The 25822-nt window shown below is 31.0% G+C and overlaps 1 protein-coding gene across 1 annotated transcript in view; it reads right to left on the reverse strand.

The window, feature by feature from the left end:
* LOC121124403 (protein sax-3) overlaps positions 1-25822 on the reverse strand; it is a 224532-nt gene that overhangs the window by 6161 nt on the left and 192549 nt on the right. The window contains exon 3 of the mRNA XM_071890895.1: positions 14501-14785. Within this exon, the coding sequence (XP_071746996.1) occupies positions 14501-14785 (285 nt within the window). The remainder of the gene's footprint in view (positions 1-14500; positions 14786-25822) is intronic.

Here is a 25822-nt window from a genome sequence, read left to right on the forward strand (position 1 = left end):
TAAAAAAAATGGTGAACTAAAAAATGTTCAAATAGATCTACCCACAATTACACGTAACCTCAACTCTATAAAAATCTGAAATGTTTCCCGTACTAAAATGAAATAGGTACACACATTTCTACACAGTTGCAGAAGACAAATAATCCCAATTTTGTTCTAAAATGGTATTGTAAGTATTTTTCCTATTAAAAAATACTTTTTATATGTTGACTTTTGATGAAAATTCAATTATAATTTCCAAGAAATTACTTTGTAAAAATAATATAATAATAACTTTTTAAACAAAAATTTTAAATTAATTTCTAATCCGAGATTGATTAAAACACGTTGCTGTGTTTTGCTTATATATGACATTATAATCGGCAAAGTAGATGATGAATTGAACCCCCTCATTGTATTGGATACTTAATTTGTTATATACTCAAGAATAAACGTAAATTAATTTGAAAGTGGAGCTTGATTTCATGGCTTTTTGATTAAATGTATTTATTATAATGAGGAATTTTATTATAAATGGCCTGTTATTGACTTCATATATCATGTAAGAAGGTCACATGCAAATGATTGTTTTTTTAATATTATTATTATTAAGTGTGTGCTATGATAAATGAGACACTTTACTTAGTTTTCATATTTGAGCATATATACTAAAAATGTATGTAAAATATGAAATTTAAATAAATTTCGGGACATTTATTTTTCATTTCCTCACGCTATGAAAAATATGCTTTTTCATGGTGATGGGTGTAGCTAACAGGTATGGGCTTTGGCAGAATGAGAAGAAACTAAAAACGTCAATATACGAAAGATGGTACAGATAGTATTGTCTCGGTCCCTATTTAGGACTCAAGACGTCAGCCCATTCAGCTTAGTCCTAAAACTAATAAATTTCGGTCCTTGGTGAAGTCACTGAACTTTATTTCTTCTTTTCTTATCAGTTCTAGTCATAGAGAGAAAATACATTGGATGATGATACTGAACAAAAGCAAGATAAATTCTTTGACGTTGTGGCAGCAGACGCGATAAAATAGATGGTTCTAGTATGTTACACTCTGAGAAGTTTCGCCCTCATACAAATATTTCAGCATAAATGTATCTTCTATATATAATTTAAGATTTAAAATTAGTCTCCCCTAATTCAAGTAACTTGTAATGCATTTTTGCATTCTGTAGTGTAAAATGAGTGCATTTAATTCAATTTTCATTTATTTTAAAATAGAAGATATCAAACGGTTTGAATTTACTATAATAAGTAACTACAATTATTTCATATTAATTACTCAAATGCTCTAATTTCATAATTGATTACAAATAACTTCAAATTGAAGTAAAGGAAGACCTTAAATTATTTATGGAAGATCCATTTATGCTATAATATATGAATGAGGGCAAAACTTCCAAGCACTAAACTGCACAAGGTGTAACAAAAAAAGATAACTAATCAAAGCAATCGCAAACATAGTATTTCCTACTATTATTAAGCTCCAACAATTTTAATATGAGTATAGCCGTTGTAAAAAAAATACCTGTTTAAATAAAATTCCTTAGGCCTTTCAATCTATTAACCCTTTGCACGTCTTATTCATCTCCTGAATCGTAGTAATTTAATCTATTTCAAAATGTTATCCAGACATAAAGTTATCATTTGAGAAAACATTAAAGTTAGAAGATTCAAGGGACTAAAGTTTGCATCATACTCACGAATCTTGTTCTATTTCAGAAATAATAATTATTGATTCTTGAATTGAATTATAGTTATGAAATCTCCCAAATCTATCAATAATATTTTGAAAGGCAAAATATATTAAAATTTTAAAATAGCAATAAAGTTTAACATACTTTATAAAATAATCTGATCAAAAATACTTTAATAATCAATGGACATCTCTAAATTAGGGTAATACATTATTAATATCACAATAAGCATTTTAAATGATAAGCATATTTGAAGCACTATCTATGTTTTTAACATATCGAACTATTACAATTCGCATATTCTCGTCAAGTATCTCTTCTTTTTTGATGGTGTCAATTACTTCTTTACCTTATCCTCTATGTACATATTATCGGGGGAGGATTAAGGTAGTATTGGCCCCTAGGTTATTTTTTCTCTGGGGTCCCCTTTATGCATCATGTTCTCCCAGGAAAAAGTAATTAAACACTCATTCACTATAAAAGCCTTTATTTGTCTCAGAAATACTACAGAAATCCATTTAAAGTACATTTCAGCAAGCTTAGCAACCATTAAGCTTTCTGAACCAAGACACATCAGCTGCAGCACCAGCACAGGCCACCTTGCACAAATCAAGCAGTGGGACAGGGTGATACAATTTCAAGAAAACATAATACAGCAGCAGGAAACCTGTGTGTGTGTGTGGTAGCAATGTAACAGAACTGCAGCCCAGTAAATACACACAACTTATTTTCCCCGGGATCTCTTTCTTTTTTTCTTGGATGAAAAGTCTTTGAGAAGGCTGGGGAGGAATATCACTCTCAATGCTCATCAAAAACAGGCGATCGAATCTTTTTTGGCCCATTGTATGTAGATCTCAGTTCATTCTTCACAAGTCCAAGTTATGAAAATGAACCCTCCCCAGTGGCATTGGTAACAGGTAAAGTCAAAAAGAGTGTCATTGCTATATCAACATTCGGAAACACTGACTGTAGTCTCCGTCCTTATATATGACTTAGCAGTGGCCTAGCTGAGGTGTCATCCTGCCCTTTATGAATTATCTGAGCTGTTCAATTTCATCCACAAAATCTTCTTCTAGATCACCTGAATAATTCCTCTGGAGATCAGCTGCTCCTGAACAGAGGTCTTGTGTGGAGATAGATGGAATGTTGTTCAGAAATCCAAATGTGTACTGAACATGTGTGTAGGAGTGATACCTCCGATCCATTTCAGCAATGAACACTGTCACTCTGAACCTGTCACGCCCGACTGCTCACAGTCCGGTTCAGTTGCCTCATCTGCTTGCTTTTTTGTTCTTCTGTATCTGTGTGTGTCCACTGTATATTGTTTGGACACTATCGGAGACATGTTTTTTTACTTCACTCTCAAGGTTGTCAAAATTATCACGTAGGTTGACCACATAAACCCTCAATGAGCTGATCAAATCGACAGCATTACATAAATCCAGTTCCACAGTTTGTAGTGCAGTACTGGTCTTATGTAATTGTTGCTGTATTATGTTTCACATGTTGAACAAGAATGCATTCTCTATCCTTTCCATTTTACTGCAGAGTGCCCTTGCTTCATTTTCAGTTATAAGATTTCGGCTGGAGTCATCACTTAACATCAGCAAGGACTCTTGGATCCTCGCATAGTTCTGGTACAGTCCTTTTGTCACTTGTGCGTATGCTGACCATCTTATGTCCGACATACTTTTTAAATTTTCTATTCTGTGATTATCATTGGCCTCTAAAACCGCTGTTATAACCTGCCCACGGGATGTGGATTTGGAGAAAAAATTAAAAAGTGTCTGTTACGAAGTTAAAAAATTCCTCCGTCTCAAGGTAGTAGTTAAAACTCTTAACCCCGATTAAATTAAGTGTGTGTGCAGCACACGGAAACCCCTTCAGCCAAAGAGTTAATGCGTGACGGAAGGCCACTGTAAGTACCGGACATATTGGCAGCATTATCGTAAAATTCTCCTTTGCAGTTATTTATATCAATACCCAGGTCTTGCACAACATCAAGAACAGACCGGCAGAGTGACTCTCCTGAGTGACTTTGAATAAACAGAAACTTAATAAAACGCTCCTCAATCCTACCATCAGGTGACACATATCTCATCATGAATGTCAGCTGATCTATGTGGGTCACATCTGGCGTGGAATCGACACTTATTGAAAATTACTTTTTCTTTCTCCCGTTGCACTTTACGTTTTGAGCGCCACTGAGTTTCTTGTCGGACATTTTGCCGCTGTAAAATGGTGTTAGGATTAAAGTATCTATCAATAAGTAATGATGACAATTATAAAATGCACCATAATTGATTACTTACAACAATTCCAGGATTCCAACAACAGGTGACAGCATCGTGATGGAAGAATGATAAATCAAATCAACGAGCTGATTGGATAGAAGTGACCCATGTTTGCCAAATCAGTGCTTTTTTGCCTGTTTATGACCCCACGGACGAAATAAAAGTCCATTCTTTTTATACCATTACATATCTATAAAATAGTCTGACCAACTCAAGGGCCTCTTTAACACGTGGGGCCTCTAGTCTGCGGCATAGGAAAGCCTTTGCATTAATCCGGGCTTGCATATTGTATCTCAATGGTTCTAGTACTGACGGTCCGAAGGACTGATATGAACGAATCGGACTACACCAAATTAATAATGACTGACAAAACACTAGGCGCATGATATGTAATTAATTGCAGTGATTAGGTTCTTGCACTTAGGAATAATTCTTCACCTATTGAGTTACTTCTTTATTCTATATTATATACAAGATAATATATACGAAATGACTATGCATAAAATGTAACGCAACTTAATATAAATAAATAAACACGCAGCTCCTCAGTGCAGTTGTACTAAGTTGTTGGAATAAGTAAAACTAGCTATTGGAGCTCTGAAAAATATCGATATCATATGTATAGATGTCTTTTTTGTAAAGAAAAAAATAAGCTCAAGGAGAAGGCGGGAGTGAGACTTATTGTATTACGAAATGAATACCCTGGTTACTATCAGCTACCCGATGTAGGATTTGGGGGGGGAGGAATCAAATCATTGCTATAACGTGAAGAATCTACTACATTTAATATAGATTTAGGGCAAGGGCGTTGCCAGCTTTTATCATTCCTCATTTCAGCTTAGTCCCAAAAACTATCAACACCGTTATATGATTACTTATATAAATATGTTTATTTTATATATACTCGTTTGCTGTGTACAAGTTACGATGTCTGTACAAGTTGCAATTCATTATTTAATTAGAATATTGGTCCCTGTAATAACAATATATACTTTTTCATTTTGATTCATTAAAATTATATAATTATAAGTAATATAAATGTGTGCAATTGAACTTTATTACTTCTGTTGTGAAACCTCGAGATCTCTTGCATAGAGGGGATTGGCATGTTTCCTTTAACTCCTCCGGGTCCAGTCTTTAGTAGCACCATGTACGCCGTCAGCAAGTCCGAAACGTTAGAGAGGAAAAAGGGCTCTCGAAGGCCAAACTAGACCCGAAAGAGCTTAAAAAAATAGCTCAGGCCAAGCCCCTCAAGTCTATGGGAGCCCATGCAAGAGATCTCGAGGTTTCACACCAGAATGTCCAGAAAGCTATCAAAAAAGTTGGTGGAAATAGTCTTGTGAGGGTGGAGAAGCCAATTTTGACACCAACACTAAAAGATATCCATCTCCTCACTTGCAATACTCTTTTGAGTTATTTTGAACTCTTTATTAACACTTTTGGACCCCTAAATCCCTAATCCAAACCCCTTCCACTACATCTTTTAAATAAATGTCATCCTTCATCCAAACACCAAGGCCCTAAAAAGCCACTTTCACCCAGCACTGGGACGTCATGACAGAGAACTATATCTGCAGCTGGTGCCAGGCCTTCCACCGTCACCTGACAGCTATAATTCCCGCCAAGGTGGCTACATTAATAATTAAGAGAGCTCAGACACACATCTATTTATAATATTAATTTTGTTGAAATTCTACTGTTAATAAATAAATTATATCTTGTTGAAATTTCAAATTAAAAGTGTTAAGATTTTATTGGACCACTCGGTAGCTCCGAATTCGGGCTTGGACTGAGTATCAACACTAATAAATACATACATACATATTATATGTAATTAGGAGGAGAAATAACACATAATCAAATCCAAAATAAACTACTACTTTAAGACCTTTTTTCCATTCAGATGCACTTATGTCCTATATAATGTAGAAATAATAATAACGTATAAATTATTAAATAAATTTCATTACTAATTCCGAATATTTTTGTTACCACTGGTGGTTATACTACATAATAATAATGACAGCAAATTTATTCTGATGCAAGAAGAAAAAAACCATAATGGGTAAGTGTTATAGCACACGCTAAACTTCGAGCATGATTCTTAGAGATATAAACTTGGATGATTCTTGTATTTTTCCAATGAGAAGACAAAATAATTATTGATAATAATGGATAGGGATATCGTTCAACTTCAGAATCTAATTAGAAATTCAAACATGTACAACAGTATGTAGGTCTTGAAGATCATCTCATTACAAGGAATGAATTGCAACTTCTACTTGAGTTTATAATTTAGTGCTGTCAACATACTATCATTTCTGTACAGGGTCCGGTACTGAAATTGGATGAAGTAAATATAATTCTCCATCTTTTTTCTCCTCCTATGAAGATGAGTTTATACATGTTCTTTATGTATATGGACATCAAGGAAGATTCCTAGGTTAGATAGACTAAGTGTAATACTATCCAATGTTTACTTATACACTGCAACTCCATCTGACCAATTAAAGGAACATTAAAAAAAAAAGTGTACTACTGATTCAATTAACATATTAAAATTGAATGGTTCATTTTGAGTATATTAAAGGTGGATTTTGGGTGGAGCACCGGGGAAAGTAGAACTATGACTCATTGCCCAATGGACTCTTTCCAATTACCAGTATCGCTTATTGTTGAGTTTTTAATTCAATTTTTAATAAAGTATTTGGCAAAATAGAGCAATGAAATTAAACAGCGTAGCTCAATGGACAACGCGTTCGGGATAAACTATTCTCTTGAATTCGATGTGCGTAGGTTTGCGACCTGGTTGTTACTAGAGAAGGAAATATACATCATGTATATGGACTTCAAAGAAGATTCCTAGGTCAGATAGACTAAATGTTATACTATCATGTTTACTTATACCTTAAACAGTGCAACTCCATTGTTCTACTTTGCCCTTTGCTCCATCATAAATAACACCCCATATTTAGCAAAATCGTATTAATAAATGCTGTTTTCCTAGGTTTTTTTATTTAGTCATTAATATTCATTTATTTGTGACTAATCAATATCGACCTTTTTAATGATTTAATTTATCGAAAAAATTTCAAAATATTCAGATTTTGAGGAAAAAACTATATTATTTATTTAGTGCGTATAGTTAAAAAATAATCTACTATTTCTTAATTTCTGTTGTTCCAACGCTTGTTAGTCTATCTCATGTTCAAACAGGGCAAGTCTTAAACAGCAGATCCTTTTCATGTTTGAAAAGAAGAATGGTTAAAGTTTATAATCTGCAAAATTCTTAGAAAAAAAAATGTCCATGGATTTGTTCCAAATTATACACGTTGTAGATGTGGAAACCAATGTAGAGATTCGGTCAAATAACAATTTTTCCCCGGGTTCAGTGATTTTTTATAGACCGATTTGGACCGATATTTCGGTACAAATCCCGATCTCAGACTGTAGACAAAAATGTAATTGTTTTCAAATCGTGGAGTGATTTTTTGAAGTCTCAATCTATGGATCGATTTTCTCCCATATCTTTATTTATGCAACATATTTAATTTCTCATGGCGTTAATATTTAAATGTTCAACATTTATAAACACTACTGACGTCATCAGGAGTGATCAGGTTTTTTTTTCATATAACATATTTGGCCCAATATTTCCGTTCAGACAAAGATTTAAAAGAATAGACCAAAATTTAATCGTTTTGAAAACGTGAACCCATTTTGAAAAACTATATTTGGCCTACATTTAAAATAAATATGTATTTTATAGTTTTTTTTAAGAAATTTAATTTAATAGGTTTTAATAGGCCCATTAAAATATTTCAAAAGGCAATACGGCCCATTATATGAAAAGGATGGACATCCTAGGTCTGTACCAAACTTTTATTTGAGGGCGGTCAAGTACAAACTTCTTTAAAGGACCGAATTAGTTTGGTCTACTTAAAATCATAACCGACTAGAATTTTCAGAGTGAAACCCAAGACTAATGGAAACTCACCTTTAAGGTGTTAATTTTGTAGGGGGAGGGGGGCAGTTAATATGTCATTGCTCATCGGGTAGTCATTTTTTGAATAATATAATAGCCTGAGAAGTTCTGTACCCAATTTAGTAGAGTAAGGTTTTAAGTGATTTATTCTCTTGGTACCACCTTAGCGCCGGTTTACAGAAGAAAAATACTTTATATACCTGTACATTCAACTTTAAAACAGGTAATATACAGTGTATGAGATATATACAGTCTATATATGTACATACAAAAAATAAATTTTACCCATTTATAACTTGGAAAATGTGTTAAGAGCTGAAATGGTTTAGCCTCATTAAGATGCTAATGTGAGCATATTTATGCACTTATTTCTATGTGTAAATTCATTCATTTTGATTATGAAAATGGACAGCTAAATATGCAATATGCATGCATATATTTATACTACTTAGAAGGCCCTGTTTTTCTTGCTAGAAAAAACCCGTGTTATTAACTTTAATGACTATTGAAAGGTAACTACGATAATCCTATTTCTATCATTTGATCTAATATTATGGAGTAGTAAAAAGGAATTTAAAGAACTCTTTCGTGTGAAGATATAATGATTGGGTTCAATTATGATTTGTGCCAAATATGTGCCTCATAAATTGTAGATACAAAAAGAACAAAATAATATATTAATTCCAACTTGGAGAGAAAAATATTTTACAAAATCAAAATATGGCTACTGATACAAATATTAATATTGTATGGAATGATCATAATATGTGGTCACTTTTCAACATTTGAATCCATGTTTTAATTTTTATTTTGCATGTGCATGGTCCATAAACTATGTATGACCCAAAATAAAAGGTTGACGTGACGAGAATAAGTAAGTGGGTCTACATTGTATATAATAATAACATACTGTGTTTGTATGCGTAAAGTTGAGTGATTTTATTATTAATTTCTTCGAAATTGAGGAATCTAAAGGCGGCTTACCACATATATACGTATACGTGTACGCGTATACGTATATATAGCGTTGTATAAGTACTTAGTTATTCAGTCCAGTCAAATTTTAGCTCCCTAACACAAAAATATACAGTGTATTCTGTTGTTAGCTTAATATCTACAATGTTCAGAAGATGCTAGACCACAAGGAGACTATAGAGAGGAAGGAGGTCTACGGAAAAAAATCCCATCATGAATGCAGATGCCCTCAAGGACGCCCTGATCTGGTTCTTGAAGGGTTACAAGTAGCCATGTACATCGACGTTTTCAAGACCAACCTGCTCCCCTGGGTCCAGAAAAATTTGCCCATATGACAACGTTGTCTTTCAGCAAGATAGAGCTCCTAATCACACAGCGAAACTTACTCAAACCTTCTTAGTTGACAACATCACTTTCTGGGACAAGAGAATGTCCAAATATCAATCCCCTCAACTTTTCTTTCCGCCCGCACATTGAGAGGAGGGGTTACAGAACATTCAACTCGTGAAGGCCTCTGTCGACGAGGAGTGGGCTCCCATATACCCGAACTTCATTCGCAATACTTGCAACTCTTATTGCGAGAGGCTTATCGCTATCCGTAAGCCCAATGGTGTCTGAATAGAATAAATCAATCTGACACTGGCTATGTATCAGAAAAAGATTAAGAAATATTTGTGTTAAGTGTATAATTAAAGAATGCCAGGCTATTTTCTTTTTTCTTTTCAAGTGTGTAAGTTGCAAGTTTTCACCATGTTTATATTAATTTTGTTAGTAGATTAAAGAAGGTCGTTATTTTTAATTTTTTTTTAAATGTTCATTTTTTTTATTATTATTTTTGTTAAAAGGTCAAGTTTTTTTAGATCTCTTTAAATAGACTGTGTCGATATTCTGTTTGATTACATTTTTTTAGACAGTAATATTTTTATATATTTTTGAAAAAAAAAAATAGAAAAGATTGTATTATTTATTCCAAAAGGGGCTTATTTCATTTTTTTTTTTAAAATAAAGCGTAAATAACCCAAAAATTCTGACTGATCTTCCATTTTTTCTTTATCTAATCCTCCATTTGGGTTATATTCTGGAAATTTTAGAGTGGTATGACACATATGCAGAGTTTGAAATTTATTGGAGTAAGGGCGATTTCTTTAAAAATTACATACATCTATACCAATTTTATAGGCACATAGTTGTTGAGGTTCAGTCCACGATTTGTAACCGATTAAATTTCGCTCTACAGTCTGAGATCGGGATCTTAGGGGTGCAAACCGGTTTATAGAAAAATACTCAAGACTGAACGAGAAAATGACTAATCTTACATTTGGGCTCTGTTCTGGAAATCCTAGATCGGTCTTAAACATAGGTGACCTTTAAAATTAATACTATGGGGCGGATTTGTTACAAAATTACATATATCTAAAACGATTTTCTGAATAACTATTTCACGAAGTTATGTGTCTTTTCAAATTATGAACATTGATACAATGACGTCATATGAAGTTGAAAGTTTTTCATATGTGTACAACAGGGATTGTAAGAAAATCGGTCCACAAAAGGAAACTGATAAAAAGTCGGTCCACGATTAGAAAACGACCAAGAAAAATCCCTTTAGACCGAACTTGAAAAAATCGATCTCGGTTTTTCTTAACACGAGTAAATACTCGACACGTACGAAATTGTCGTGCTTCTAGACAATCGTGGTATTTTTACTCTTACACTCTTAAAACATTTTAAATCACATTAACTTTTCATAAAGGAAGGGATAGTTGTTGAGGTTTGAGGATTATAATAATATGTAAATTTCTTAGAAATATATTGTCTTTTATTCTGTTACAAAATGATTCAGGTTATTTACACGTAAGTTAGACGTGGAAACTTTATCTTAAGAAAGTTTAAATACCCAATCAATCGTTGAATCTACTTTTATGCAATTAACACACTATATATTTCAAATGTGAGTAAATATATATTATTTTATATAGTGTGTACACACATATGATGTAAGTAGGCATATTAATAGTATTCAAATCCATTAAATTATATGCATGATTTATTGCATTTAATGCAATTCTATTTTGGTATTTTTTGAAACATTTTTATTATTTGAAAGGCACATAAATAAGTAATTTTTTATTCGAAACCTATATCAATAATAATAGTTATATCACCCTATATATATATATATAAGTATTAAATATAGGATGATATCTTTCTATGATGGCACATACATACTTATTATTTAAAAAATGGATTAAAGTAATAATAAAAAAGTTGCATTCATTTGAATAAATTGGTATTATAAATATTGTAATATACAAATATTCAAGCACATAAACGATTGTATGTATAATAGTTATGCAAGTAATATATAAGCTGCATTTCCATATATTAGTCACTTTTAATACAAAGTACAATAATATTAAAAAAGACACAATTGACACAATTAGAATAACAATTAGGTAATATATATTTAAATGTACGTATATACCTATATCGAGTGAAATGACGTACGCCCATAAAAACACTACATAAATCCACAAAAGCTCTTCTTAATTGACATTTAATATAACTAATACCTATTAGGGGCTCTCTCCAAGGATTTATCAGGGCTTATTACCTACGAGGAATTTCAAATTAAATAAATATTTTGCAAAAAATGTTGCATTAAATATGTATTTAATAGTAAGGCAAATTGATTCAAGTTGAGGTAGACGAAAAATTATAAAAATGCTCAGTACAGCGTCCCATTTCAAAAACTAGCTAAATCCATTCGGGTATTTCTGAGTCAATAGGTAATAGGACGACAAAAGTCTACAAATATATGTTATTATATACAGTCACTTGGAAACGTTAAGACCACCTGGGGTATTTTCTTATTTTTAGTAGAAAAGAAAGGTATTTCAGAGAGTTGAATTATTTGAGAAACGACGTGAAATAGTGATTACTTTGCACCCTTTCCGAATCAAATTAGACTGTTTTTTTGTTTTTTTTGCAGGAACTAGTGGGGAAAGCTTGAAACAATTTTGCCCTTTTTTGAAGAATATCAATTACAGCTAAACTTGTATAATACACGTCAAGAAAACGATTATTATTGAATTAGGTGAAATATCAGATGTTGTCTTACATGATTGTACTATAACTAGAGATATGATTTTTGTGAGTGCGTGAGGAGATTAAGGGAGCATGACTTATTATATCACTGAATTAAGACTCATGTTAATATCAGCTGCCTGTTATATGATTTGGGAGGGAGAAATTGAATTACTGCCGTAAAGAGGAGAACTTTCTACAATTAATATATTATAAGTCCAGGCCAAATACTATAGTTTTATTTAAATTCATATTTATCTATTTTATTATTCGTTTTTAAAACGGTTTACACCAAAGATACGAGATAATTCTTTTTTTTTAGAGGGAAATGTTATCACACACCCGACTTATTAAATAAAGAAAAAAAGAAGAAAGAGCACACGCAACAGCCGCAAAAATTAGCTTCTTTTCTTTTTTTTACATAGATCCCTTTTTTAACTATAACTTATATTACGTTTTTTAATTTATAATTTACTAAAGTGAAAATAGAATGTTGGTTCTAATAGTATTGTTCAAAATCCTTGTTGTCGAATGATATCCTCTATTTAAAAATACAATACATTTTTGTTAATATTTTTCTTTTAACTTTCAAACTCTGCTGAATGATTCCAAATTAAATGCTTTATAAATATGCTCATTAATAGCTTGAAAGAACTATTACTCGTAATATAGAAAACGCCAACATAGGTATATAACAAATCAAAGCTCCCATGTACTTATAACATTCAAGTTAACAGTGTGTCACAAAGGATCTTTGAAGACATGGAAGGTCTTTTCATCCTTGCAATATCCCATAGGGACTAATCATATTTAACTTATAGTTAGTCATTAGATTTTAAAGGTCTCAAACTAAGGTTCATAGTATTTTCATTACAAAAATTTAAATAAAATCATAAGTTCTGTTTTGTTTAGGTAACTGATTGCTTTTGGATATCATTGCCTTGGTTTACGATGTATCACAAATCAAAAATTCATCAAAGTGCTAATTTTATTAACTAAAACTCCGTGTTGGATTGAGTTACACAACCAAAATTTCATTTATGAGTAGAACTACCATCAATGATATCACATACCAAATTAGAGTTAAATCCCTTTCATTAAGAAAATTTCTCAAGGAATATTATATCACTGATATAATGTAATATGTTATTTGACAAACTTCATTTTCACAATCTGTCATGAATATTAAATACCCTTCTCATTTCATCAAATTGAGCAATAGCTTGATGCCAATTTATAAAGTATTTGGTCGATAGCAGACATAATATTAAAATATATATAAAACTATTTCTTGTAAAATTCTATTTTTCCTTCGTAATTACAACATGATTTTGAGGGTATACGAACATATAAAAATAATTTTCTGATGCATTTAATCATGAAATTATATTTAAATTCTGAGCCAAACACCTTTTGCATTGAGTAATAACAAACCTTTAGCACAAATATATTGCGAAATAAAAATATTTTTTAAGCAGATTTTTCTCAATTTTCCACATACATATATTAAATATTATGAAGTGGATTTTCATTGTTTCCCCCAAAGTTGTATGAAAAAAACAACACGTGTAAGGGTATACATATATAGGTATTGATGACCCCACATTATTTAATGTATATGCATAAAACAACACATTTTGAAAAAATATATATGTAATATTTAATCTCCTCCCAATCTTAATGTACGTATCTGAGATCTTTAATCCTCCCAGAAAGTAGCTAATAAAGTCATTGAGCAAGGTACAAGCTATATTTGTCTCTTTTTTACTTCATTGCAAAATCAAAAACATTGGCCTCTTCACTCTGTATCATAGACGTGCCATTATGGATGTTATTGCTATCCACTGAAATTTAGACAAAAAGATGATCCTATTTCCCCCACCTTGGATACTAAATAAAGGCTACCTCTTCCAAGAAACGATAATCTCTGTTCAAAACACCATCAGGGGCGTCCGTAGGATATATATATATATATATAAATTATCATCATTAATTATTTTTTTTTGGAGGGACGCTTAATTTAAAATTTTTTCTGTATTTTCTATAGAAATTTTTTGAATAAAATTTTCAAAAATTCATAGATGTTCAGAGAAAATAAAATTTTTAGGAAAAAAATTTCGAACATTAAATTTTCTAGAAATCAACAAAATTCCTAAATTTGAGTGGGGTACAGCCCTCCAACTAGTTTAGATCGGCTAGTCTTTGGAATTCTATAACTTTATCCATTTGTAAGGGAAGTGAGGTTGACCCCAAACGATTTTTAGCTAATTTTTTTTTTGTGTGACATATTTATTTTTATTTTGGGACTATTTTATTTTGTTACTTTCAATATTCTTATTTTAAATGTATTACTTTTACCATGAATTATTATTTTTATATTTGATAAAGACTAACTTTAGGTCGACCGATATAGGCTTTGATTATTGCCGCTGGTTGTAAATAAAAAATTAATCTGTTTACTTACTCAAAACTTTCAAATGCACGGGATTTGTCTCCTTGGTTCCAGCTAAATTTGAGGCAGAGCATTGATATTGGCCAGCATCGTCCTCTTCCAGTGGATTAATTTTGAGGGTACCAGATGCAAGGATCAGAATACGATGAGAAGAAGATAAGTCCAAGTATTCATCGTTCTTCTTCCACCTAACGACAGGGGTGGGAAGGCCAGCTGGTGGAATGCAATTCATGGAAATGGTTGAGTCCAGAATCCCTTCCATGTTGCGTGGAACGACGCGGAAATCGTTGTCAATATCTGAAAATATAATACGTATGTTATTACAAAAGTTAAAACAAAAACAATCCAGAACATAAATCAAGAAAAGGAGAAATGTGTGGTGATAACATAAAAACAAGCTGGGATACTATTTCTCAATACTTCGACCGTATGTTAAATGTATCTGTAGATATGTGTACTATAATTTATATTAATTCAAAAAAGTGATAAAGTCCTTGGGAGCCAAGATTTTTAAGGTTAACTGAACCTGATAAAAATCGGTTATTTGGTAACACTGATCATAAAAGATACTGAGACGTCATGAAGTTGAAATCATTTATAAAGAAGAGTGTATAACTATTCCCGCTACGAGAATAACGAAAATAAAAAAGGGAATTAGCTTGATAAGCTCCTGCCTCATCAACTGAAATTGATTATATTGAAGGTATCAAAATTCAATTTAAAGTTCAAATACAGCACGATCAAATTGACTGAACTTGTATATAATATGTTTATGTAAAAATTTAAACAAATATCATTCAAATTAATAAGTTGTTGGACAGTTTTTCAATGGTTTAATATTATATTTGACTTTTTAAAAAATCCTCTTCGGTTTCTTATTGAAGTAAAAAACCCATAATACGTTTTTCTCTGTTTCATCAAAAAAAATCCCAGCTTCCTTTTATGCTATCGCCATTTAATTACCTTGATTTTTTTTGTTTACATAATTTCTAAAACACATGGGCTGAAAAGTCCTGCCCCTAAAAAAGAATCACTTTTTTTGTTCAAAATTGAAGGAGTCGAGTCCCAATGACACTTTTCAAGCCATTGAAACAGTATTTTTTTACATCAAGAAACAGTGTCAAATTAAATTTTTTTATTCATTGTTTTGGAAATAACAAAGGTAGCGTCGTCACATTTAGGGCAATAACCCACAAACTAACTAACAAATTGTCATGAGGTCTTGACGGCTGTCTTTCAAAGGTTTGAACTAACTCTAAATGAGGTGATTTAAAAAATAAATAGCAACATCTATGGACTTTTCAGCCCATGTGTTGGATATATACATATTTCGGTCAATTATAGTCTTTGTTCTCTAATTACGGAATGCTTAAAGATATCCAAAAATGTTACCCATAGCTTAGAGTTTTTGTTTTGGATATAGGATACTTAATTTGACTCCAATTTGGCCTTTCAAATAAAATCATTAATTTCCAATTCTTTCATTATGACGATGATTTTTGCTACTTTAAGTACAATTTCTGGCCCTTCCACGGGACTAACAAGCCTAATTTATTGATAAAAATATACCATAAATATTCATCGAAAAATACAAAATATATTATCTAGACTCCATTTTAATAAAATACATTCTGACTTGCTTTAATACTGATACTCCAAAAATGTAGACTGTAGTTGCTATTATAATCTTTAGTGTGGAAATCTCAGATTATTCTTAAATTTTGTTAATTTTAACTAATCTGGTTCAACTTTGGTCAGGAAAGGTCTCGTAGTAAATTTGAAGGGGAAAAATCAGGGGTTTTTTTTAGGAAAGGTAATTTTGTTGCATGGTTTGAACGAATATTTCGACTGAAATTCGGTCTAGACATAAAAAAAAAAAGAAATCACTCTGACCAAGTATGTACCAGTTTTGAATCTCATAGTCAGAACCGTTACAAGAATATTTCTTTGAGGTGTTGGACTTCTTGATACAAAACTTCAAGAATTTAATCAATATATTTTTAGAATGACCTTTTTTTAAGGAAGAAAAAATTTGAAAAAAAGTTGACAACAATGAATATTGTCAATTTCAAATTGTGACTGAAAGCATTCATTTTTTAGCATCAAACGGTTTTTCGACAAGTTTAATAACAAGGTTTTTGTCCAGGGGGAATGAGGCTGTAAACCTCCTTTATCATTCTCCATCTCCCGTATTCACTGGTCTGCTCATTGTCAAATATTTAAACATGGTGGATGATACATTCTAGGGATAAAGTTGCTTTTTATGAAGGAGTAATTTAATTAAATTTGCATAACAACATTGGCCCATAAATTTAACTCAACAAAGACAAAAGGACTTGGCAACTTGATATGCAAAGTAAATGAATAGAATGTGTTCTTAATTATGACTGCTATTCTTATCAAAAATGTATCTTTCTATCTATATATATTGTATAGTGTGGGAGGATTGTTGATTTTGTCAGTTGAATACTTACCTAATATTGCATATTTAAATAATATTCAGTAGATAGATATATATTAAAGTTAATTAGTATATTGGGTAGGTACATACATATATTGAGACCTGGAGAAAGTTATTTATATGAACAAGGGAGACCAAAAAAAAGTTGCAACACTTTTACATCCCTAAAATTTAGCACAGAATAATATAATCTACATAGATTTAAACAATCTATTTAGATCAGTCGTTACCAACCTGTGGATTGGGGTCGCAACCCCAATCCAATGATGCCATTAATTGATTTTGAGACGAATGTGAAATAGATTTAAAGAATCTACTTAGATCAGTCGATACCAACTTGTGGGGTTCACCCCCAAATAGGGCCACCAACCCAATCCAATGATGTCATTAATTGATTGTGAGACGAATGTGAATATTTGATTAAACATAGCAAGGGAGTCTACAGGATTATGATTTTAATTTTTTGTGAACAACTGGGGGTTTTAGAAAATAAAAAAATAAAAAAAGATATTTTGTTAGAACAGTGGATCTTTGAAATTTTTTCTGCAAAATTTAATATCTTGGAGACAGCTGTGGATTTCTGAGATTTTTTCAAAAAAAAAAAAATAATAATAATATTTGAAATTATTATTTTCGAAACAATTCAATTTTTGTAAACAGTTGTGAATTAAAAAAAAAAATTTCCCCAAAAATATTCCAAAAACCAAGTACAAAATTATAGAACTCTCTTAATATGTTTTTCATCATGATACTAAATGTAACAGTTCCCTAAGTAACTCAACACAGCGTCGAAGCCAGTACTAAATATGTTGTTTTAGTCACGTCACAAAAATTCTTTTTTGTCCATTTTTTGAAAATCACTTCACTTCCTGGATTCAAACAAATGCTTAACAAAACAAAATAAAAAATTAACCAATCTGGCTGAAAGTTGGTGTGTATGTGTTGGCGACTGTAGCAACAAGTAAAAAATATCGAATTGGACTAAATATGTGTTATTTTTGAGGAATGAATCATTTGACATGACATAGTGCTGAATTATTAATTTTCAATGTATTATACTGATAAAGATATACCTGATCACTATTCACCCTCAAAACCCCCTTTAGAGACCTAAATAAACAACATGATTGCTTTGAAGTGTAAGTACATAAGACAATAAAGGAGAATACGATGAAAAAATCAACACTCGTTACAATGGACAAGATAAAGACATGTCTCATTGCCCTATGGACACTTACCTGTTTTACCTAATTTCTTCGCTCACCGGTCCAAGTCCTCTCTATATAAAATAATAAAGAAGAACAAGGATAATTAAAACACTTTTTGCAACTGTACCCTTTGTACTGACAATATCTCTCCGCTGAGGTAGTTTGGAATTTCAATAAAATTATATCAACTGATAGCAAAATAACTAATAATTCAAATGATGTCATATCCGGAATTTTCATGCTTTTTCAGAAGAGGCAAAATATATTGGGTTACACCACTTTAATATTTATTTAATAACTAGTGAAAAAAATATTTGGCAGATATTTATATTGATAAAAGAAACACTATTCAAAATAATGCAACAAGTATTTTTACTTGTTCAAAATTACTCTCACATGAACACTCTCTGATAATTCGATTTTTTTTAAATTTGACAAAATATAAGCAACATTAATATTAGAAAAACATTCCTACTTAAAAAAATTGTCTCAAAGTCAGTTTTTACCCAATATCTCAAAAAAATAGTTGGCTAAAACAGTGAATCTTCTTCGGACTCATCTTAGAGGGTCTGTTGGAAATGTTCTTCGTGTTTTTATTAATATATAATTATGAAATGCAAGTCTTAAATTTTATGACCAAAGAAGAAAAGAGTAATAAACATTCCATAATCAGGCTAACGAAAATCTTTATAAATAAGGAATCGGTGATAATAATAATTAATTAATTTTTATTATAAATTGATTATATAGATGAGATCAAGAACCAATTAATTGTAAGATATATATATACAAGACACACCTAAACCATGGTTCTACTTAGAGTTAATTAGAACAAGGAATGGAAGACACACTTCCCTTCCCTTTTTTTGACTTACTGAAGGCTATTATTCGAGTTCCAGTTAATTTTACCCCCAACATTTTCGCCGTCAATAATTTTGCCGCTTGACTTAGTCGCCGCCTTTATTTGTTTTTATAGCATCGGTTTGAACTTTACTGTTGTATCTCCTCGAGGCAAAAACCATTGTTGTAGAATGTTCATATGAATTTACCACCATATATCAAAAATGATGTTTTATACCACAAGAAGTTGCGTGATTGAAGATTGTGCACTTCCAGCTAGTATTTATTAGAAAACCTCCACTATTCCTTTTTATTTATTTCATCAATAGAATTAGGATTTGTGAGTGATCCCTCAAAAAATTGCTCTCTTTGATCTTTTTTGGTGAAAATAGCTCATTTTGCCCTTTTCTTGACAAAAATGAGTCATTTTTTAAACAGGTATGAAGTAAATAGAACCAATTTGGGTTCTGCTTAGATCTCAAAATAGCTTTTGATCATATTTTTTAGGGAAGATCCACCTGCAAAAATCTTACTTCGTTAGGCTCTCTTTTTGGAGGTAAAAATATATATATGATGCAATCAGGGTTATGATTACAAGATCAAATATGTGAGGAAGCCAGATTTTTACAACAGCCAAAGGGGCAAAGGATACATTCAGCCCAAAATGGATTGTTGAATAATCCCCTTTGAATCTTACAACGAAGGATAATTTTGTGCCAGATTGCTAATTTCTGATCTTCAATTTATTCATAAGGTTGGATGTATAATTAATAAGTGGTGGTGATAATGAGATATCCTATTTTAATAAGACTCTTGAACATTCGGCCAACTTGAAATTTGTTCAAACTACTAATGTAGAGATTAAAAAGTCTTAGTATGTTTAAAACTACCAATACTGTTCTAAGACCATGATAAACAAAAAGAAACTAATTACTTTAAATTATCCTTATCAACCTATATTTTTCTTTAAATACAAAATGCCACATTTTGATAATTTAGCGCACTTTTTTTGTTCATTCTTCCCAAAATAAGGGCTCAAAAATCCTAAGTACATTCATCCGTATTGTCTTTTTTTTCTTCTCTAGCTATATAACTCATCTGATGGAGATTGAGCAGTTACTTTATTTTATCACGCAACTTTACCTACAAAAAGAAAACGAAAAAAGGCCCAAAATCAACTGGTAGTTAACAAATAAGTCAACTATACCAAATGGTATTTATCTTTTAACTAATCCTGGACTACTATTATCATATTATTTCTCCACAATCTGATACTGTATTATAATATTGCTTAGTAATGTTTTTTTAAAAAGCATAGTTACACGTTTGTATTTATATATAATAGCTAAAATTTCTTCATAGAAATAATAAAAATGGCCCATTTTAATACTATGTAGGATACATGAAGCATTAAAATAATTCATATATATGTCTGATTTCCGTTCGCCCCACTTGGAAAAACAATGATAAAAACTTCAAAAACTGAGACAAATTCATACTTTAGACATAAACTAAAAGTTGTTCAAAATTGTGAGTTATGTATGTAAGCCTATGTTTCATTCTGATCAAACCAGATTCCTGGGCTCTGGAGGCAAGTTTGGTTTTCCGCTAATAAGCTAATTTATTTCATTAAACAAGATCAATTCCCCGTGTCTCAATACTTTTTTAAGGTTTTTTATAGCAATGGCAATAAATAAATCACAAGGTCAAACATTTGAAAAAATTGCTCTATATTTACCAAAATTAGTACAACAGTAAAGTTCAACTCATAATAAAAAAATATAAAAGGTGGCAAATATGCCATGATGCAATATTACCGGTCACAATTTTTTCGATTGTTCTATTACTAAAATAGTTATGAAATGAAAGAGGGAATTGAATTAAAGCAATGGTATAATAGATGTCTTAAGAAATTATAATAATTTATTATTCTAATGGTGTAAAATAAATAAAACAACTCAAAAATATTCTAATTCCTAATGACATTCATTACACGATTGTTTATTTCAACTCCTTTTTTCATTTCATAACTATGTTACTAATAGAAAAAATAGCCTTCAACTGGTCAAAAAAAAGGAAGAAAATAAAAGAGGTGATCTTTCATCTGTAGATTAGACAAAGAAGAGTAAAAAAAATAAATAATAAAACTCCTCCGAATTAATTACGACATTCTATATTTAGTCATTCCGTTAGGCCTTATGAAGACCAATTATAACGACTTATAATTAATCAATTAAAGTATATTTATACTGTAAAGGTAATAACTGTCAATTAATATATATGTACCTATTTTATTAATCTATCCATATATCTATTGATACATACGATTTACTTATTTGAAATAGACCAATAAAAAAAGATATCTAATCATAAACTCCAAAAAGCTATATTTGATACATGAAACGTGACTGAATTTTCAAGTAACCAGTGTTCCAATCTGATTTGGTAATTTAATGTTTATCGATCAAGAAAATGGTTTATTTTGGATATTGGGGTTTTCTATATGTATGTGTGCTCATGAAAGGATTACTCTCCGTAACACTGAGGATTCGTTGGGGATAAAAATAGCGGTTGGTATGATTGACTAATTTGGCTAACTACCAGATGATTTCAAGCCTTTCTTCGGTTTCTTTTTGGAGGAAAGGTTGCGTGATGCAACACATATAATGACCTGACGAGGATCCTTTGAAAAGTCCGTGCAAAGTCCAAGAGATGAAACTACTTGCACGTATCGAGGTTATGTTTAGTAAGTAGCATCTTTTGGAAGTAAACAAACCAACATGTCTGATTACCCATGATGAATCGAGAGTCACATATTAGGAAAAAAAATATATATAGTGAGGGATTTTTTGTGTGATTTGCAAAGAAATTATGCCACCCGAATCGATGAAGCCCATCAAAATGAAATGCTAAACATCACACCATTGCCGAGGCGTTTCTGCTATAAGCAACCAAGGACATTGTTTCAGTTATGCTTGGAGCTGAATAGGCTAACAAATTGAATACAATATCCTTGTCTAATAACAACGTTACTAGTTAACTCCAAAAAGGCAGTGAAGAAGGATCAACTCAACTAATTTTGTTTCTTTGGGGTTACCACAACTTGGCGCAAGTAAGATTTGGAACCACTGTACTAGAGGAATAAGGGAGGAGAAAAATAAGACCTCAAAATATATACATTACATAGGGATTGATTTGAAATATGAGTACCATTTCGTAAATAAAATAAAATTGAGCAGTGAAACGACCTTAGTCAATATTATTGACAAGCCCAGAAAACCCTCAGGAGATCTTTCTTTATGAAAAATATTATATATTTACTTCCACTGAACGTGCATACATATATATATGGTTATATAGTATGTAGGAAGGAACTCCTTCCTTCATATCAAATTATTTTCTTCAAATTTCAAACAGAGAAGCAAATTGAAAATGGAACGTTTCACACATTTTATTACAAATATTATCTCATTATATCTACATTCGTATGTATGTCTATAATTCAGAATACAAATTAAGAATGAATTAAATGTGAACGCATATGTAATTTCATATCAATCTAATAAGTACTATGTAGGAAGTGTGGAATTATGAAGGATCTCTGATTACATATGAACATATAAATATGTAGATAGGTAGAGAGTTATACGCTAAATTATACTTTGTAAATTTGGAACATATTATAATAGGTTTCCATGATCTAAAAAATAAATCAATTTATTTCTTGCCAATTGATTGAAGGACATTAAAACATTACTTGACTCTTCTTAGAGGAGGGGGAGAAGAGATGTAGATTAATATTAGTGTTGAGATTCGGTCCAAACAGATTTAATTCGGTTTGATAATGGATGATTTTTACTAGACTGATTTGAATCGATATATAACACGGCATTACCTAGCTAACACCAAATATTATCTCAACTTATATTATGCATCTTATCTCCTAATCAGTGGTCTGAGCGTTGATTGGCTGAATTAAAATAAGCTCCTTTTAAACTTAAGTCGTGAACAATTTCCAATCATTGTTGAATATTATTTCCTTACTTGGGGAAGAATACGCTTACTACCAACGGATTATGGGCTTTATTCCTGATGTGTTTTTTTTTTCAAAATAAGTTTGCGATATACAATACATGACAAGTCTATCGTTTTTAACTGGTATATCAATTTTTTCAGTCTTGCACAATGTACCAATTATCTTCATGTCCCAGTTAATCAAATTGTCAAAATAATATGAAACACTTTAAGTTTCAGTACCATAAACATATCTATATTTAGACTGAATACTAAAGGAAACTGAAACAGACCGAATTTTTCCATGAGACAACACCTTTAAAGAACCAAATTAGTTCAATTCCCACAAAAACAATCTTGAACAAAAATCAAGTAAATTTTACTTTCTTACGTTTTTTTAATTTCTTTGACTCAACGTAGTAATGTTCATGTCGTTATTCAGTTATCTAAAATACTTATAAGGGAGACCCGAATGCATATATGGACTCCTGATTCTTTCCAAGGATACTACATACATTAGGCAGATCATTATAAAGACAATCTTGAACAAAAACCAAGAAAATGAGAAAATCCCAACTAATTATTTTACTTCATATAGAACTATTTTATAGATATATTTATGTTAGTTATAGGCTTTGTATTCAAATTTCTGGGATCAAGTAAGATTCTTAAAATTTTTAGCTGTAGTTTATAATCTTTGTTTTTTTAAGAGTCTTATATTGGCACCAATATGCCCCTTTTTAAATATAATCTATCAATTTATCATTTTTTTAATTGTGCCGGTCAATTCTTTTTACTTTAAGTAAAAAGGATAATAAGTATTACTATAAATTGAGGATAAATTGTCAAAGATTAATCAATTTAAAAAAAAAATCATTCTAACTTGCTTTTGCGTTGAGGGGACATATACGTATTATGCAAACATTTTTTAATTCTTTTGTGGTTTAGATCAGTGGTTGTCCAATTGGGGTAAGCTTACCCCTTGAGATTTTGAAAAAAATATTGTTTAAGTGGTACATAACTCAGGGGCGTCTCACCCCCGCCCCCTCCCGCAAATATAATGAGGCAGACACTCCTATCACTGAAGTTAAAAATGATAAGGGGGTACTTGGATCCTATTAATATTTTACAAGTGGTACATCACCAAAAAAGAAAAAAAAAAAAGTTGAGAATCCCTGGTTTAGACGACAACAACTTAACAAAGAGACATTGATGATTTCTTTGTTACACACGGATACTGCAACTAATATAATATGTATACGTAAATAAATAAAAGAAATATATAAAAAACATGTCAATTGAGATTCAATATTCAATAAATGCTTGGAATGTCAAAAAAGTTTATTCTTACAGTAATAGCAAATAATTACTTACTATGATTTATATTAATAAATATAGAGTCAAAATATATTTTATGTAGGTCACATATTTATGTGTAAAACTAAAATAAATAGTTGTAATCTCTTTGAATTAGAATGTGTGTTTTTTTTAAATACATATATTCAGGTTTGATGGTGATGAAAAAAAAAAGAAGAATATTTATTTGAGTACCAAGGACTCCTTTCACTTTACCAAAGAGGAAAGAAATATATTAGTAACGCAAAAAATACCAACTCAAAAATCAACTGGTTTAAATTGATATTCGTAAAATATCACCTACTGATATCACAAGGAAAATATTCGATATCTGATTGTTTTATTCGTGTATCTATTTGAATATATGATAATTTATATGTTTTCTTGTATTAAGACAAATTTCTAAAAAAAATTAATAATTAAATGATTCGAGAAATTCTGACATATAAAAAGTGCATTTTTTTCGCCTTCCTTTTTTTTGACCAACTTCAGGCTATTTTTTTTGGTACTAATATTAAAATAGTTATGAAATATAAGAAATAATTGGATTAAAACAATCATAAAACAAATGTCTAAATTATCATTTTGACAGCATATAATAAATAAATCCGCGGGCAGAACATAGAATAATCTATTGAAAACAAAATGTAAGGTATAAAGTCGTGTTGTAATTCATTTCCAAAATTATATGAATAGAAAAACAATGATTTCTCCAACTAAACATTGTTCGTTCTCTGTATTGACTGATTTCAGACGGAGTATAGGTACATTTAAAAAAAAAATTGTACTAAATAAATGAATTCATTAGTCAATCCTCAATAACTTGATACAAGACTCTGCTGCACTACATGTTAAAATCGGATAGATTATACTCGTATAAATTTATAAGTCTGTTTCTCGTGTTATTACAGATGGAGTCTAAAACAGTAGAATAGATCACTCAGAAATTTAGCTTGTAGACCTATACAACAACCAAGAATGTTTCAATGATATTTTTTGTGTATCTGACTTCTGAGGTCATTAAGAGGTTAACCGAAATAAAAGCTAATTTCCTTCTCTCTTTCAATATATCTCTCCTTCCCTCCCCTCTCCTTCCCTCTTCACTTCTATCCTCTTCTCTCACTGTCTTTTTCTTCATCCCTCTCTCCTTTTTTTTCTATCTTCATTTTTTGTTTCTATTCCCCTCTATTAAGCCCTGCAATGCAGGTACTCTTTGCTAGTCGAATCTAAAATAAACTTGTGTAATTGAAGCTTGTAATATAAATAATTTGTAATTCAAATTATTGAATCAAATAAAAAGAAGAAAAAAAACTAGATTTGGCTAAGATGCTTCCGTTCAAAATATTGTGAAAATGCCATTTGCTTGATCATTCAAAATTTTGAATAAAATATAAAATAGGGTTCAACACCCTCTCTCTGCTTAGTGTATATGGGAAAATTAATGAAGTGATAATT

The sequence above is a fragment of the Lepeophtheirus salmonis genome, chromosome 9 (assembly GCF_016086655.4).
Source record: "Lepeophtheirus salmonis chromosome 9, UVic_Lsal_1.4, whole genome shotgun sequence".
NCBI classification, from domain to species: domain Eukaryota; kingdom Metazoa; phylum Arthropoda; class Copepoda; order Siphonostomatoida; family Caligidae; genus Lepeophtheirus; species Lepeophtheirus salmonis.